Consider the following 17577-nt stretch of genomic DNA (forward strand, 5'->3'; position numbering starts at 1 on the left):
TTGAAGATGCAAATTAGGGCTGATATTCCTCATGGAAGCGTGTGAAGTGGCTGTCCACAAAAATGTGGCATTTGCAATAAAAACCACTCAACTTATACATCCCAGACATTTTTTCATCGTATTCTCAATTTTGCTATTGGGATATTCAGTGGATGGTCAAATATTCAGATATTTGAAACATTGGGCACAGCCCAAACAGCCCCAACATCATATAACTATGGAATCTTTACTGGAGATAGTGTCAGTACCATTTTTTTATGTGCCAGCGCTAAGTACAAACTGGTAATTGTTAAGCACAGAATTTTGTGTTAAACAGAGCCATGTACATGTAATAGGGCCTAGGAAAGAGTAAAGTCCGTTTCATAGTTACTTTTTTTGGTCATACTGAATTTGACGTCACGACACATTCGCTGCAAAATTCGCAGGAGTCCATATGTGTTCAACTTTTGCGAATTTGCAGCATGAAAACTTGCCCTCACGTCAGAAATTCGCGTTGCGCTTGCTTTCGCGCCGAGTATTAACTGGCCTTAATTATCGCCTGTTTGCGACATTGAAACTTCGTTCTAATCCTCTACGCCGAAAAATGGGTGTTAAGGTTTTATCTGTTGGTGTTCTTTTAAGGTTTGCTACTCTGTGTCATCAGTTTGCACAGTTGTAAATATCTAACATGTCCTTCTAGGATTGCTAAATCAGACCTTATTTCTGAATTTCCTTGTTGTGGGAGTTTAATACTTGACATTCTGAAACGTTGATCATAATTTGTGGAATACTAATGTGGTTTTTGCTTGAACGTGTATTTCATTATTTATTTTTTAAATTTTTTTAGTGTTGCCATTTAAAATGATAAGTGTTTACAAGTCATATTTGATCAGTTTCCATCCATGCATGCATTTCTACCTTCTCTGTGGTTTTGCTTCATTTACATTTTCCTCCCGTTTTCTTCCCTCCATTTGCCCATTTCATTTTCCTGCCTGCCTGCCTGCCTCCCATTCATTCCAAGAAGGATTATCCGGTTGGTACATAACATGTTTGTTACCTTTCTTGCACTCATATTAATCTAGGTCTCACTCACTGACTTTGCTTAATAGCGCAGTGTTCTTAACACGTTCCTCTACTAAACAACATGCTTTGTTATGGTAGATTTTTAAAAAAAATTTAAACATGTTTTTTTTTCTTAATTCTTTTAAGTTTAATGTACCATGTGAATTTAAGATTAAAAAATTCAGTGTATAGAATCATTATTGCATTCCAAAGTGCAGTTATTATTTATAATAACCTTGATATTGAATACATTTATTAAACAAATTGAGTTAACAAAGTTGGAAAATACTTTGCCTCATTTTTATTACCTTGTTCCTAACTTGTAGAGCATACCTTCAAAATCTTCCTTATGGGAGCATAAACAGAGGCCACACTCCCTATTTTGTGTTTTGTGTATCTTTACAAACACAACATAAAAGGTTTGCAATTTGCATCCAAATGAGAGAGAGCAACACACAAATTAAAAGTCATGGGCTCACAAGTCCTTATGTTCTGTGATCATGTGGGTTCAAGCGTGTTTACTACCGGCATAACTCATCTGAAAAACACATTTTTTATTGCTACAAGTGCTACTATTTTTAGTTAGTTGCATCGCAGTCTATATTTTGTGAATAGTTATTGCACTAACAGAATTCTTTGTATTACTAAGTCTGCATGTGGCATGCCTAACCACCAGTCCTACATGTACATGCGATTTGTACACTGCCTGTCTTCTTCCACAGTACAAAATGTATCTCAGTCGCATCATGATCTCACACTTGGCACAAGCTGAGCCATTGCTGTACGTTGATGTAAAATTGGTGCTGCTGACACTATAACAATTTTTTAGTCTTCATGTTTTCTCTCAGTATTTTATTCCATTAATTATGCAAAGGCTGTTTCTGAACAAAAACAATGATGGAGATCTGGACAGACTGAATTTTAGGGAAGGATTACTAAATGTGTTGTAGTGTTGCAGTCAGAGTGTTTCAAAGTGAGGGTAAACAAATTCAAGATGGACCAAACGAGTTTGAGTGATTATGCATATTGGCCATTTTTAGGGGCCACTTTGTCTTCTGCTGGGATAGACAGGAGTAGACCAGTTAAGCATTTATTGATACTGAATAGAAAATAAAATAATACTTCTATGATGGCTACCACATGTATAAAGTTCCTTGCAAAAATGCATTGGGGATTTAGGGTTAATTGTGCATGTTATTTTAAGTGTTCTACATGTACTGTACTGGATGCCAGCTTCTCAGAAAGGATTTTGACTTTTGATCTTGTGATTAGGTAGAGGTCAGACCAGTCTAGTCCTATTAGTAAGCCTCATTAGTGAGTTGAGATATGATACTATGACATTCCAAAGGATAGATAAGTTTAAACTGGCTACTGTAGGTCAAATTTCCAACTTATCGCCCTTGTCTTATGCACACTTAACCTTGTTCTAATGATTATTTTGCACTTAGCTTTGTCAGCGTTTGATTTGTTGGTTATTTTTATCAATTTTTGGAAATGGATGCAACATGAGATGCTCTTTTCAACACAAGAGGGTTGTACAACATCTGAGGCTTAGCCACGGGTTCCATGCAGTAAGGGGGGTTAAAAGTACATGTAGTTAGGTTGTAATCAATAGGAAACAAATTCTGAACACTGTCATTATGACTATGAGCATCAATGACAAGCAGAATATAAATTTGAATGATTGGGTTAAAACTCCTATGCATTGGCAGTGCTGTTTCTACAACTTGGTACATGTGTGACAAAACTGCAGCACTGCACCTTTATATTACAGCAAGACAAAATAATTTCATTTCAGCTTAGGCCAAAAAAACAAAGTCTCCAGCTTCTGGTATCGAGCTTGCCCAAAAAGTGGTGCGGCAACGCTGCTTTTGGTTTTTTTTACCTGTTTTTTTTTGCTTCAAATGTCGGCTGATGACGTCTAAATGGTGCCCGACTAAACTTAGTGCAAATATTATGGGAGACCAGAGAGACCACATAAAGCTTATTCTTGATCATAACCCCATCTAAAAACACGTTAAAATTGTGCAGCAGCAGGATTCCAGTCAAACCAGTGAGTTTGGCGGTTTTGAGACATCATCTTTCATTGAAAAAAAAACTTTTTCATTTTGCCAACGCGCATGGCTACGGCAACGCGTGCGCATACCAGAAACCAGAGACTTTTTTTTTTGGCCTCAACTACATGTACTGTAGGCCCATCTTTGCATACACCATGTGCCCTGTGATGCCAATAGCCAACCGGCTTGCAACCGACAGACAATCCAAACATTGAAGCATCTTTCTGCATGTTATTTGGCCCACATTCAACAGTTTACATGTATGTCACTACTATTGACACCAATCACATTTCAAGCGATACACATGCAGTGGAGAAGAAAACGGTCTGCTGGAAAGTTGACATCACATGACCACAACATCCAATTTGTCAACAAATGTCACATGGTCTATACATGCTTTCATCTAATGTTTGCCAACGTTTCTGTGATGTACATGATACAAAATGTCATAGTTTTTCTAAACTCACCAAGAGGCAGATCTAGACTCAATGTACAAAATACACCCACTTGTTCATCTTCCTATAAAAAGATTTCTTTTATATCCTGTGAATCCCTTTCACTTATTGTGGTGTTTTGATTGACCGTTGCTTGGGAGTGAGAGTTGATCTCTCCTCGGTGCTCAGAATTGGAAATTTAAGCCTCTCTGACTTTGTGAGAAGGAATTTTTCAATCAAAGGCACGATATTCAAGCTAACCTCAGTAGCTTGTAGCTTCTCTTGGTAAAAGAATCTGATATGAACACCTTAAAGTGTCTTGTTTCCAGGAAAAGAGATATTTTTTTCTTGTTGTGTACCTGTATTTCGTTTCAGCAATAATCAATTCACCCAATGTTAGCTGTGTCAGCTGTGTTATTTTCACTAAAAACAAATGTTCTTTGAAAAGTTGTGCTTGTTTATTAACCGAATCAAAGCTAACTGACATTTTAGTCAATTGATGTCTTCTTTTTTTTCCTTTCTGTTTCTGACTTTGAAATTGTGGATATTTACTAGTTTGTTTTGTTATATTAAATGAATATTGTTCACTTGCATGACTGTAATTGTGTTTAAGTATAACATTTTTCTCTGTTAAATTTGCTTTGTTGTAAAATTGTGAAGTGTGCTTACCGGTCAATGACTTACTATGCAGGTGTAACATTTAACAACTGTTGACTGCTGTGATGTGGGATATGACGTTTTTAACACCCGAGGGGCGCATAGCACCCCAGGCGAACTATGCGCACCAAGGGGGTTAAAATCGGCATATCCCACATCACAGCAGTCAGCAATTGTTTTGTTATATCGTGCCAATATCTCAAAAAGATTAATGGTTGTTACTTACTGTGTGAGAAATAAATCAAATCACTGCGATGTAACCTTTGATTACTGATGGTTTTAATGTCCTTGCCGGATACGAGACTGAGCGTTTGACGTTGCAGTTCTAATTGCGCAAAGCTAGCGCGCCGACATGTTCCACACGCATGCGCAACGCGTGCAGTGAAGGCAGTGCGATGTCACCCTCAGTGTGTGACATGCATTTTTATTGTCCAGACACATGGCCGTCCTAGACCAATGAAATTACAGTATCCAAGCACACGATATAACAAAACTAATTACAATCCTTTTCCTCTGCATTGAATAGATAAGAAGGCATTAAAAGTAACAACAAATTTCATTCCCCCCCCCCCAAAAAAAATATTTCATTCATATACTTATTGTTAACTGTATAGTTGTAGATTGCACATTTTTATTATGCACATGCAACATTAGCATTTCAATATTCACATCTCATTTATTCCACCACTAGTACATGTACAGTCAATCCAGTAGTAGAATTACATGTGAAGCTAAGCTCATGGCAAATTTATTTTGCATTGAACATTCTCAGATCTCATTTGCTGTGATTCAGTGGTTAGCTTTTCATCAATGTATTGAAAATAATACACAATCCTGTCAACAAAATCACATTCTGAACGGCTTCACGGTGGATCTAGGCACATGTCCTCGGTCTGTTGGTGTTAATTATACACTTCACGTTATCTGTGCGCACGACTCATCCCTAAAGAGTTCACACACTCAAATTAAATATATTACAAAAATCAGGTTTGTGGTACCGAACATTGATCGATTCTGTGAAAACAAATGTTGGTTCTGAGAGGCAAAAAAAGTGGTAAGAAAGGTTTTTGTTTTTTTTCAAAATCTTTACTTTTGAAATCAACCAGAGATTATTTATTTCTTTTTGATTATTTATTATTTCTGGTAATGAAATCCAGGATTTCTCAAAAAAATGCTCTAGGGACTGTACCGTACCTCTCAAGCCTGAAGAAACCTTTAAAATGAGAGAAAATGAAGAAATGTTCAGTTTTAAGGGTGGGAGGAAAACCCTAAAACAAATTTGCTGAAGAAAACCCACGGAATCAGGTAGGGACTGAAACCCAATCCACATGTGGACCAGGGCAGGAATCGAACCTGGGCCACAGCGGTGGAAGGCAAGGAAAGAACCACTTCACCAACCCCACTCCCCAAAATTCTCACATGTTGCCCGCAAACCTCATTTTTCATTTAACTGCAAAACTTCATGTAAATCCAACGTTCCCAAGTCATTTGCTACTGTTTCCTTATCATCTAGTGGTGGAGCTGATCTACTGGCGAGACCCTAAGAAGACGGCCCCAGTCTTTGCCAGCGTTCTCCTGGTCCTGCTGGCCCTTAGCATGTGTTCCTTCATCAGTGTGGTGGCGTATCTTCTCCTGGCTGTTATGACTGTTACGATCAGTTTCCGTGTCTACAAGACTGTCATGCAGGCTGTGCAGAAGACTGGCGAAGGAAACCCCTTCAAGTAAGTTCCAATCTCTTACATTTAAAAAAGTGAAACATTAAGTTTGAGAAAATCAAAGAACTGTCAGGTCTCGCGTTTCTGCGTTTGCAAAATGTAACCTTTCTCAGCTCACAACCTTACATGAAGCGAGTATTAAAAAAGGCTAAAAGAAAATTCTATGAAACCTTGTTATTGGTTTCGGAGTTTATCTTATTTAAATACCAGTGCAGGCTTTTTAAACACTTATCATGCTTATGGCATATAGGCTGATAACAGATTTGACGCAAGTATCATTGTGTATCTAAGACCGCTTCATACTTGGCAAGAAAGCGAACATGAACGTGAGTTAAAACGATGTCACGACAAGTATTCAAATAATTTGTAATACAAATGCGCAAAAGTTAACACATTTTAACTATGGCAAATTTCGCAGTGAATGTATCCTGATGTCACATCTGATTCGCATTCACGTAAGAAAGAACCAGCCTTTACTTCTGTAATTTTCTTTTTGAGAAAGTGTGTTCCCATTTTAATCAGTACCAGCATTCATCTGTTTTCTTGTTCAGGGCCTACTTGGATCAGGACATGACTCTGTCCAAAGCCCAGATTGAGAAGTACACTGACAAGGTGATTGATCACATCAATGCTCACAGTGGCTGCCTGCGACACCTGCTGCTGGTGGAAGATCTCGTTGACTCTATCAAGGTACAGAAAAATAAACCAAGACCAGCCCGATTCATTGCATTATCAAAATCTAATCTATGGCTTCATTCCTCACAAGTTCTTTGAACACTGATTTGGCTTTGTCTGTGCATTTATACATTTAGTCAGAGTATTTGAAAGATTGCTAATCTAATTCATTGGCCTTTCACGCAACATTTGGATTATGCTCTAGTTGTGGAGGATTTTATCATACCGGCAATATCGTGGGGGGTGGGGGGGGGGGGACAAATTGATTACGGACTAAATCGACTGAATCAGTATCTCCAACGTTACATTGGGGTTGCATCCTCCAGTCAACTAGTGCTGTGCATTTTTCGAATAATTAACCATAACAGTCCTGAATCCTCCAATTTTAATACAATTTTGCACACCCTTCAGGGATTTAGGCTTTTTTAAGTATTCAGTTGGTGAAACTTTAATTTGATCTTAATATTCGTGACATTGAGCTGAAAATTGTATGATTGTCCTGCAAATTTGGGCTAACATGTGTTATGGAAGTTTTGAAATCATGCGTGGAAAGCCGCTGCCCATAAAATCGTAGCATTGTAGAATACCAGTCAACTTGTACAAATAAATAAAATCTCAGATGTTTTGCGTCATCTTCTCAAGACTGCTCACCTTTTCTTACTATTCTGTTTTGTAAAATGCTATTCGGATATTAGGTACGTTTGGCACAGCCCTCCAATACATTCCATTTGGAGGGTATTGGCGCGTCTGGCTGGCTGACAAAAGATTACACTCCAAAGACCAGGATATGAATGATGTTACCCCTCGACTGTTTAACGCGCACTTAGTTTCAATAGGTTTCTTAACATAACAGAAATATTTCTTCAAAGTGACTCATGTAGATTTGCTTGAATGCGAGGTTTGATTTTTGAGGACTCATTGTTTTCTTCCGTGTTTTGTTTTGTCATGATGACTCAGTTTGCCGTTGTGCTGTGGCTGTTGACCTACGTGGGAGCCTGGTTCAATGGACTCACTCTGGTCATGCTGGGTAAGCAATCTATGTTCACCTTTGTTTTGTTGTACTGTTCCCTGATATATGTCACAATTTCAACTGAAGTCTAATAAAAAACATTTCCATTCACTGTCCACTATTTATCATTATTCAAGGAGCAAAAACAATTAATTAAAACCATTTCTCAGCTGTTGTTGGTTGATTTTTGAGGTATATGTACCTTGTGCCATCCCACTTATATTTCAAGGTAGAGTATATCATTTGTCAGTTGTGCATTTTTTTTTTTTTGAGCAACAAAAGTGCTCAAAATCTAAAGACGGGTGCTTAACAACTAACCTGATTAAGTTTTAGCTCAGTGAATGCTGTATATTCCGAGAAAACAATATTCTAGGATCTTGATTTTAATTTTAAAAGTTGCCGAGTCATGTTTTGAATTGCACCCAAAATCAGCGTCTGGGACACGTTCTCATTCAGCCGATTGCAGCTGCGCGATGTCACGCACTGAACCAACGAATTATAGCAACCGCACGTGCATGTGCGTCGTGTCAACGCTTACGCACTTTCATTCACGGCTTCGCTGTATTGAAAACAAACTACTAACGGAAATTTTCAAAAATGCATCTTTAGACGCATCTTTGGAAATGACCTTTTTTATTGTTTTCTTCAAAATGAAAGTATGACAGAAAAGTAATCTAACAGGGAGTTTAGTTCCATTACTACCTTTAAGTCAAGTACGCTTTGTAACAATAATTTCATCAGTTACTTTTTGGATAGCTGCAAATAATGTAGCGGTGCTCTACCTTGAAGTGTGAACAAACTCTTTTTGGGTTAATTGTTATAAAATTCAGACTAGGCAAGTCTAGTACAGCTTGCCCTAGGCCATTTTGGTGTAAGGGGTCAAGGGTGGTCATCCGACTCAAATTCTTGGGCTAAGGTGAGATGTAGGGAAGTCTAATTCACAAGTGACAATCAGTTGGGGAGTCAGTCAGTTGGGCAGTCAGTCACTGAAATAGGTACAAAGCGGACACTAGGCTGGCCCTCTGCGACCAGCAACAATCTTCACAGTCTTGACTTTGCAAAGAATGTAGTTTTCAGATGCCACTTTGTGTGGGTTGTGTACAATGTCTGTGGAGTCAAGAAGATTTTCAAAGTATTTTCTAACACAATTGGAAATGTTCCTCAGTCCCAGATTCACGTCCTTTCAACATCTTTGCATAGGCGTACATGTATTTGCTATAACTGACCACCATTGAGACGATGTATGATGAAAAAAGTGGCGTCAAGATGCAACATTCTTTCCTTGATTTTCCGGTCTACATGTACATACCTGTAGCAACATACCGGTACTTGTAGCAATACGTACAGGTTTATGATAACCAATGACGCATCCAATAGACTGGGTACAAATGGTCGACCTATTCAACGATCTTGTGAAGGGATGACAACATGTTGGACATTACCCCTATCTGGATGCCTGATATGTTTTGATAACTTGAGACAGGACAATATCCTGGGATTCCTTCCGAAATGATAGTGATTGCTACACTGTCAGATATGTTCAACGGTCAATGCTTGTCATTGCATAGTTTTTAATGACACTTATTTCCCTTGTTTACTTTCTTTACAGCCTGGATTGACCTGTTCTCTCTGCCCATTGTGTACGAGAAGTACCAGGTAGGGTCGTTGATCTCTCTGGTCGAAATAACAAATCTTACGTATAGTAGAGTTACTTCGTCCACATCAAGTTTATCAAGAAATCTCGGCTTGCTTAGGAAATATTTGTTCTTAGCAAAAGTCAGCTAAGAACCAGTTGATAGCAGTTAACAATGCAAAATTTGTCTTCCAGGAAACCTGGTTTTACAATGCTACGGTAAATTACCCCAAAAATATGTTTGGTGTTTCTGACAAAAGAGTTGAATTTCACTCACCAAATTGAAACTGCGCGTAACTGATTGTGTGTTTTTTTGTTTTTTTTTAGATTTTTTTTTTTTTTCATTGTATCATTGCTGTACATTGTTACTGAAGCCAAAAATAGTCGCATCCATGCAATGCGGTTGGCATCTACATCAGCATGTTGCCTCAGGTGAAATACTTATGATAACATGATACATGCACATGACCTATGTGCAAACTGTACTATGTCGGTGTCATTATCCTGAGGAACCATGTACGTGATACGTGAGACTTCTGCATACAATGAATGGGCATGAGTTTCAGATCTTTAAGTCCCTTTTTTCACTAAAAAAATGAATATACATGTAAGAGCAGAAATTGTTGCTAATCTGAGAGATGTTCATTGTCATATTTGTCACGTCATGAATAAGTATGAAGTGGTTTTGACCTGTTTTCAAGGATGAGTGCTTATAATTTCTAAGGTGAAAAAAATCACTGATTATGACAACTTTTAAAGGGGCATTACAGCCTGAAATCAGCGAACATTAGATGTTTTGGATTGTTTACTTATACCATTTTAAAGGTCTAGTTGATAGGAAATTAACGTAATGTCTTACCATTCCCGAGAAAAGACGGGAAAAAAACCTGGTTGTTTACATCGAACACGACGGAGTAGGCATATGTATTTCCTGTTGTTTTCATTCAATGTACAATACACGTTGTGCATGTCACATAAATTACACACAGCACCGATACATAAATGTTGTTTCTTACACGTCCCCAGACTGTGTCAGACTGTGTAAAATAACACAAAAACGTCGGGCTTTTAAAGGATGGTTGTGTGGACGTATATATTCTGTTTAAAACACGTCTTGTAGCCCAATTGGGCATATTCCAGGCCGTAATGTCCCCTTAACTCTAACCTCACCTAAAGCTACAAAATACTGCTAGTAGCAAACTGTAGTATGCAGTACTTCAGCATGTAAGTGGGCACAAAACACACAGTTTTTTTTGGGACATGGTGCCTGCATACATAATTTTTGTAGTATTCTGTAGTACTCAGTTCTTTATCCCAAAGTTAGGACATTAGGGTTAACATTATCACACTTATGTCTTTTATATTCACCTCATCATAAACTGAGGATTGATTTCAGCAAGGTGTACATGTATTCTGTCCCTTCTTGTCATATTGTATGCAGGTACAGATTGATGAAGCAGTCGGCAAGGCACACACCCAGATCAATACCGTCATTGCCAAGTAAGTCAACACTGAAATCAATGAAATTCTCTTTAGCTTTGTAGACATTGCGAGGAAGTCTTCAGTTTGCACTAGGTGCTTTGACTCGGTAATTTGTATGGCTTTTTGGACATGTTCCTTACAAACTCTAAAAAGAGATTTGGGTGATTCCAGCACTATGTGATGTCCGTAACAGAGCTTTTAAGAGCTCAGTGAATAAACCTGAAAATGTATTGTTCCAATCTTTTTTATCCATTATCTAGTAATGGTCAAGGAGATTACAGACTAAGAGTTTGGGATCATTTCTCTAAGTCATTAATTAGATATCATGGTTAATTGACTTCTTTGCGGACACATTACACTGCCTTTCATAACGCTGGAATTGCCCATTTGTTACATGGTGCTTCCGTAAACTTAATCTTGGTGTTTTAAAGGTTTTGTGAAAAAAAAAGATGTTTTGTCATCATGGTTTCTGAATGTGGGTGGTTCTGCCTGTAAACAAAGCAGTGTGGATTGATTACAGGGTAAAGCATGCAAGAAGTGGATTGTGAGGTTGAATAGTGGCCTTTGAGGCAAGCAGTTGCTGCCACACTGTATTATGAATCATTTCTAGTTGGTTTAACATTTTAGCACTGCGATTTTGGCACATAATTTCATGGTTAAAGAGGTTGTGGAATGCTCGAAGACATTTCCGTCATTTTTCGGGTATATGTAGCCTAAGGTGTGATGAAATAAAAATGACTATTGTGTCTGTCATGAAATGAGTACAAAAGGTACTTTTGAGAGCTGTTTTTCAGGTCCTGTTTCGACCCGAACGTGCAATTTGTGTAAAAGACGTCATTGGGGACAGCAAACAAAACATAGTAAATCGTGACGTAATAAACAGGACTCATTTATACTACGCTGCATCGGGAAACAGGACCTGAAAAAACAGCTCTCACAAGTACCTTTTGTACTCATTTCATGACAGACACAATAGTCGTTTTTATTTCATCACACCTTAGGCTACATACATACCCGAAAAATGATGGAAATGTCTTCGAGCATTCCACAACCTCTTAAACAAAACCGTAACAAAATGTGTCCCAGTATGTGTGACTTGACTTTAGAATGGCCAAACCACTTTACACATGTCATCAGGATTAAAAGGATCATTCTTGCCTGGCTGTCATTAGAAGACAACAGAGCTCCCTCTACAGTACCTGTGTGGATCCAATACTCTCGTTCTTTTACATTTACAAATTTTAATACGGGTTTATGGCTTTGGACTAGCGCCCCTTGAACAAAGACATTAGTGAAATGGGGAACCGGCTACATAGGGCTGGATAGCTCAGTTGGTAGAGCACTGGAATGACAATCCGGTGGTTGCAGGCTCAAATCTAGCCTTTAGTCAAGTCCCCCGCGCCTATACCCGACCATCTTGACACGTAACGCACCCCGGATGCTGGCACGTAAAAAAGACTAGCACGAGCGGCGAAAGCCGCGAGGGCCTTTACTATCTCGTGGAACTAATTACTACATTTATTCACGTAATATAAATCAAGCAATATAAACCAATCATCTAACGGTGGTTTGCGGTTACCAGCAACAGCACGCGCGCCTTGGCGCCAGACGACGGCTGATTTACGTTAGTAATTCTGCATTTTCATTGGTCAATTCACAACGGATAATGCATGTCTACCAAATCGGTAGACAAATGTAAGGAAAAACATAAGCGTTCTCCACGAGATGGTAAAGGCCCTCGCGGCTTTGCAGCTCGTGTTAGTCTTTTTACGTGTCAGTATCCGGGGTGCGTCACGTGTCCGGGTAGGCACGTGGGACTTGACTAAAGGCTAGCTCAAATCCTGCTCCCAGAAATTTCTTCATTCAACTTTCAATTATTGATTTTTTTCCCCCACTTCACAGCATCAAGACCAAGATCCCCTGGTTGAAGAAGAAAGAGGAGTAAATCAACCTCCTTCCCAGAGCCGTGTTCTCTTGATGTCAACGTCAAGACACGATCAAGTACAGCAGCATGTTACATGAGGCATGATTGTATCAACAGCCACCTAGCACTATAAGAAAAAGATTACAAAACACAGACCAGCTTATCTCCATGGAAAAACAATTAAGAAAAATCAAGTAATACTAAATATGCATTGAGGTACATGTAAAGATAAAATATATAAGATCAAATGTAAACTCCACAGGCAACTAACTAGGTGTTGAGTGTAATATTGTCTTGCTAAGCATAGAAGACATTTCTGGTAACGCAGTAAAATATTGCTTACGTCCTACGACAAAATAAAAACATTGCTCGATGGAAAACAAGTTTCAAAATGTGGGTGATGTTGTTCTGTCGGTATGCCGCGCTCCCAGTTAAAACACAGTGTGCAAGTGAATTATAAAATACTGATCGGAATGCCCATGATTGTCATGAAATTAGCTTACAAGCCGAAACGATCTGTTTTTTTTGTATATAAAGGATGCGACCAGAAATAATTGACAAATCTTTAGACCGAACTCACAAATAACTGGTGTGCTAATTTTTTAAGATGGTATTGGGGTGGTTTTTGTTTGTTTACATTTTTAAAGCAAAAGCACTTATGAATCATTTTCGTTACAGACCTGCGAAAGAAATTCCAAAGTTTTGTTCCATTCAAAATTGGGTCACCAAAGTTTTTGCCAGTAACAAGAGAAGAATTTCTTATAAAGTAATACGCAGTTTGAAAACTAGAAATTAAACACATGCAATTCAGGAAAAACAATGACGGATGAATCGTCAAAGGTGTCAGATCAAATTTAAAACATCTGCAAAACATCAGCTATTTGTGAGACCAACGTGCTTAAGAAATGTTGGGTAGCAGTTTAAGCATTGCAAACATAGCGTAAGGTGATTTTCTCAATTTCAAGATACTGCCTCATCTGTATTGTGTGTAGAAGTTGTGCTGTGCGTTTGGCATCATCTTTTGATCGTGGGACAACATTGCTGTTTTGTGCTGGCCAGTGTTAGGCTTTTGATGTGTACATCTTAAATGCCTCTCTTTGATAAAAACAGGATTGTAAAACTGCTGAACATTCAACACTCTTGAAATCAAGAAACTATCTGTGAATAATGATTCAAAATCGCTGGAGCAATCGATAAAGATTGCCTTCCGCAAGTGTGTATGTGTAAAGTAATCGTAGGCATGTCAACATGATTAATATTGATATAACGCTAAATATTACAAGTTTTAAAAGAAAAGAAAAAAAACCTAAATATTGAGATTGCTGGGTGCAGCATTATTTTGTACAGAGGATGTTCAGTGTTATTCATGTATCATTTGATTGAGTGCAGTAATGGTTTACAAGGTATAGCCATATCTGAGTTGAGCAGATGGCTAGTGGCTTACGGCTTGCCATACTTTCACCAAAGTGTGTATCCATAGCCGTACACAGAAATTGCCCCATTCGGATATGGCTTGTTAACACCGACCTGCAGCCATTTTGTCTTGTACCCTGAATTCTCTAACCATTCAGTGTCACCACAGCACAGGTATCAGCCTATTTTACACTGAGGCTGCCTCTTCGTGAGGCCACGTCCGTATAACTTGGCTTTCAGTTACACTTGCGCCTATGGACACGGCTGAGGCTACTTCCCATAGATGTGTGTGTTACTACAAGCCGTAGCCATGTCATTTGGATGCAGCCGAGTCTCAAAATGGCTGCAGCATGATCAGTGATATGACAGTTGTAATCGTAGCTACATGGCAGAACCATGTATTAAAGAGTTTGGATTTTGCTAATTTTTTCTTATTCATCATCCAATATTGTCATAAAACTAGGATACATAATTCAAGTTGTAGAATAGTAGTCCAAGTATTAGTAGTCTGTAAATCGCCCGTAAAAATTGTTCAATAAATCTCATTAAGAGTAGGTAGCAGAACACGTGAAATTGTGTGTACAGCCAATTTTGTGTGATTGTGACTGTATATTGTACCTTCAATCAAGTTGTCATGATTGTGTTGCCTTGCAGACTAGATTTTGACTGGACAATTTATCGAAGTAGAGGTTATTGTAAACTCTGCATTCCTTTGTCTGAATGAACAAATATTTGCAACATTTTAATCCTCTGTTCCTTTTTTACGTTGCGAAGTGCAGCATAAATGATGTTTCCTATACACAATTATTTGCTACTTGATGCAACATACGGAGTACCAAAACCTATAGGTTTTGGTACTCCAGTCCTAGTCGAGTTTAATTATTCCAATTTTGATAAAATCTTTTTCATTGGCTTTGTTTATTGTAATTTCTTAGCAGGAACCTTTTTGCCATTAATTTGCGGATAGCTTTAATAAAGGCAGGTTGTTCAATATTCATGTTTCTAAGTAAGTGCAGTATAAAGGTAAATGAAGACTGTTTCAATATTGTATTCTCGTGTAAGTATCGAAATGGAAAGGGTTTGTCAAAACAGAGGGTTTTTTATGTTGGAGCAACTCTGTCGGTGGTGACTAGAGTTTGCTCTTTGTCTGGGTCATTTGCCAAAAGCTGGCTTCATTTCAGGTTCAGCACCACAATGATTTATTATAAATAAAAAAATATGAGCTTCTATTGCTCAAACAAAATGACCTCATAGTAGATTTGGTGTTCAGTACCAGGAAATGCCTGTGTAGTGATCCGAAATAGTGAAACTGGAGGCTGAAGCCGAAGTGCATACGAAGCCATGATTCGGAAACACCCATCCTTCAAGAAATATTTAATTTGTTGTAAGGTGTTCTGTTATTCCCGTAGACACAACTTTCTTAACTTACAAGGGAGCATCATAACATCATCCAAAACATTGAAAACACCTTTTTTTGTGATATTCAACATCGCAACACCACCATGTTTTTTTTTACATTGAGAATCTGAATGTAACAGTCGTTGTGACAATCCTTTTGTTCGTTTTTGTAGGTCATGCTTGCCATAAAATGCAGTTTTTGTTTTATAAGTTGCTATTTGCTAAGCATTTTGGTTTTATAAAACTTGCAACTTACATGGTCTTGCATCTCAGTGCAAGTATTAGTGTGCTTTCATTTTTTTTGTTAGCAATATGTTAGCAACTCTTCAGCATAGCACCAAAGGGAGTTGAAAATTTTTAAACTTTAAGTTCTATCCCTGATAATAGTGCAATTTTCTGGAATTGAAAATTCTGATTTCTCTGGGTTTGATTTCTATGAATTGTTAAACAAAAATAAAAGCTCTGTAAATATTTAAAATGTAGCAGAGTGACTTTTTTCCTTATTACTAGTGCACATTATTGTGCTCAGAAAATCCAAAATAATCTTAGATTAGAAAAGTAGATGCCTTGTAAAGTTGCTGCTTTTGCATGACTTTTTGTAATATTACTTGAATGTACCTCTGGAAGTCCGTGTTGTTTGAATGTTGAACCTTTTCCCGTTAAAAAAAAAAAAAAGCGCAAGTCGATGAATTCATCAGGAATATATTGAATACTCAACTTCGAATGATCAGCCTGTCGCAAACTGAATGCGTCAATTAATAGTACAGACGTGATTTTATTTTTTACTAGCCATTTCTGTAACATTAAAGGGTTTTATGTTTTAAATCGTACAAGGGTGCATATATACCAATTCGTGCACACTATCACCATACACTCACGAAGGCCCCCATCAATGGCGACAGCATTATGCTAGCTATTGTACAAAGCAACTGCCCTATGACGGATTATCTGAATAGTGGTAGTGTGCTTGGATTGGTCAGAAGATGTAGAAATTTCATATTTTCTCCGATTTATTGGCAGTTTTCAATTCTCATAATTAAGTCTGATAATTAAGAGTACAGCGCTTTGATATTAAATAGGGCCAGTCAATAAAAACTTGCACCGATTAAAAAAAGATGTTAAAAATATATGCCAGTCAACTGGTTGTGGCATTTGTAAAAAAATATATATGTCATCATGTGAAATTAACAATGCTGTTCTTTTATTTGGTGCAAATTTGTGAAGGTTTGTCCAATCAGCTGTAGTCAAATGATATTACTTTGTTTAAGAGTATCATGTGTATGACGTACATACCCTTAGTGTTTCAAGAAATGTTTAACAGTATTCAGGCATGTTCAATTAATGAAGATAACATTTCATAAAATGAGATTTTTATGTTTCTATTGTTATTTGAAATGAGCTGTGGAAGTGACTTATAAGTTTTTAAGTTTCGAGATTTATATTGTAATTTTTGGAGATTGTTGCATAATGGAAATCTTTCAGTAGTTGAGAATTGCTTGTTAACCCAATTTTTTTAAAAATTTTTTCCCCTTTTTTGGTTTAAGACAATTGTGCTGGTAAGAGAAAGACAATGTAGAAAACATTTAGAGTGATTAGGTTTTTGCATTTGGCATTCCCTCGCAGTGTGATGCTGTATTAACTACAAAATTAAATAAAAACGTGACTGTTAAAGCCCAACAAGACATTGTCAGTTATTGTTATGATTTGCTGTAAGAGTGTTCAAAATATAGGCTCCGTACCCGAAGAGAGAGGAGATGGCCACTTTCGAACCGCCGAGATAAAATGTTTGATCTGCTTTTCTGGTAGCAGATAAGCAGATGTCCCTTTTTGGACCACCAGTGAAGGGCAAAATGTAAAGCCTCCTTTTTTTGCTGGCAGAAAAGCCAAAAAGTATAAAAATGTATTTTAGCAAACGTTTAGTCTGTTTTTCTGGTAGTTTTTATATTTTGTTTTTAGTGACGTCCCCAAAAAGGCAATCAGAAAACTCAACAAAAGCAACACATTTGGCCTTCCCCCCCCCCCTTACTTTTCATATAAAATTTTGGGCGGAAATTTGTGGGACCCACGTTTGTGGGGAACAAACCCTAGTGTTGCGATACAAGTGGAATGGGGCAAAAAAAAAAAAATTTGAATGCTAAA

The 17577-nt window shown here is 37.8% G+C and overlaps 1 protein-coding gene across 1 annotated transcript; it reads left to right on the forward strand.

Moving 5' to 3' along the window:
• The first annotated feature begins 870 nt into the window (after positions 1–870).
• Positions 871–17118, forward strand: LOC119742695 (reticulon-1-A-like). Its single transcript, XM_038218857.1, has 7 exons — positions 871–1012; positions 5703–5910; positions 6456–6594; positions 7537–7606; positions 9198–9244; positions 10663–10721; positions 12606–17118. Exons 1-7 carry the CDS (start codon positions 886–888, stop codon positions 12646–12648), a joined length of 693 nt encoding a protein of 230 aa, XP_038074785.1. The 5' UTR covers positions 871–885; the 3' UTR covers positions 12649–17118.
• The last annotated feature ends 459 nt before the right edge of the window (positions 17119–17577 follow it).

Source organism: Patiria miniata, unplaced genomic scaffold (genome assembly GCF_015706575.1).
Source record: "Patiria miniata isolate m_02_andy unplaced genomic scaffold, ASM1570657v1 HiC_scaffold_6, whole genome shotgun sequence".
In the NCBI taxonomy this organism is placed as follows: Eukaryota; Metazoa; Echinodermata; class Asteroidea; order Valvatida; family Asterinidae; genus Patiria; species Patiria miniata.

Bases quoted from the DNA above. Each gene is read 5' to 3' on its own strand.
- LOC119742695 (XM_038218857.1), top strand. From the start codon at position 886: ATGCATTTCTACCTTCTCTGTGGTTTTGCTTCATTTACATTTTCCTCC. The intron at 1,013-5,702 runs GTTGGTACATAA...CTTATCATCTAG, and splicing joins ATTCCAAGAAGGATTATCCG to TGGTGGAGCTGATCTACTGG. The intron at 5,911-6,455 runs GTAAGTTCCAAT...TTTCTTGTTCAG, and splicing joins GGCGAAGGAAACCCCTTCAA to GGCCTACTTGGATCAGGACA.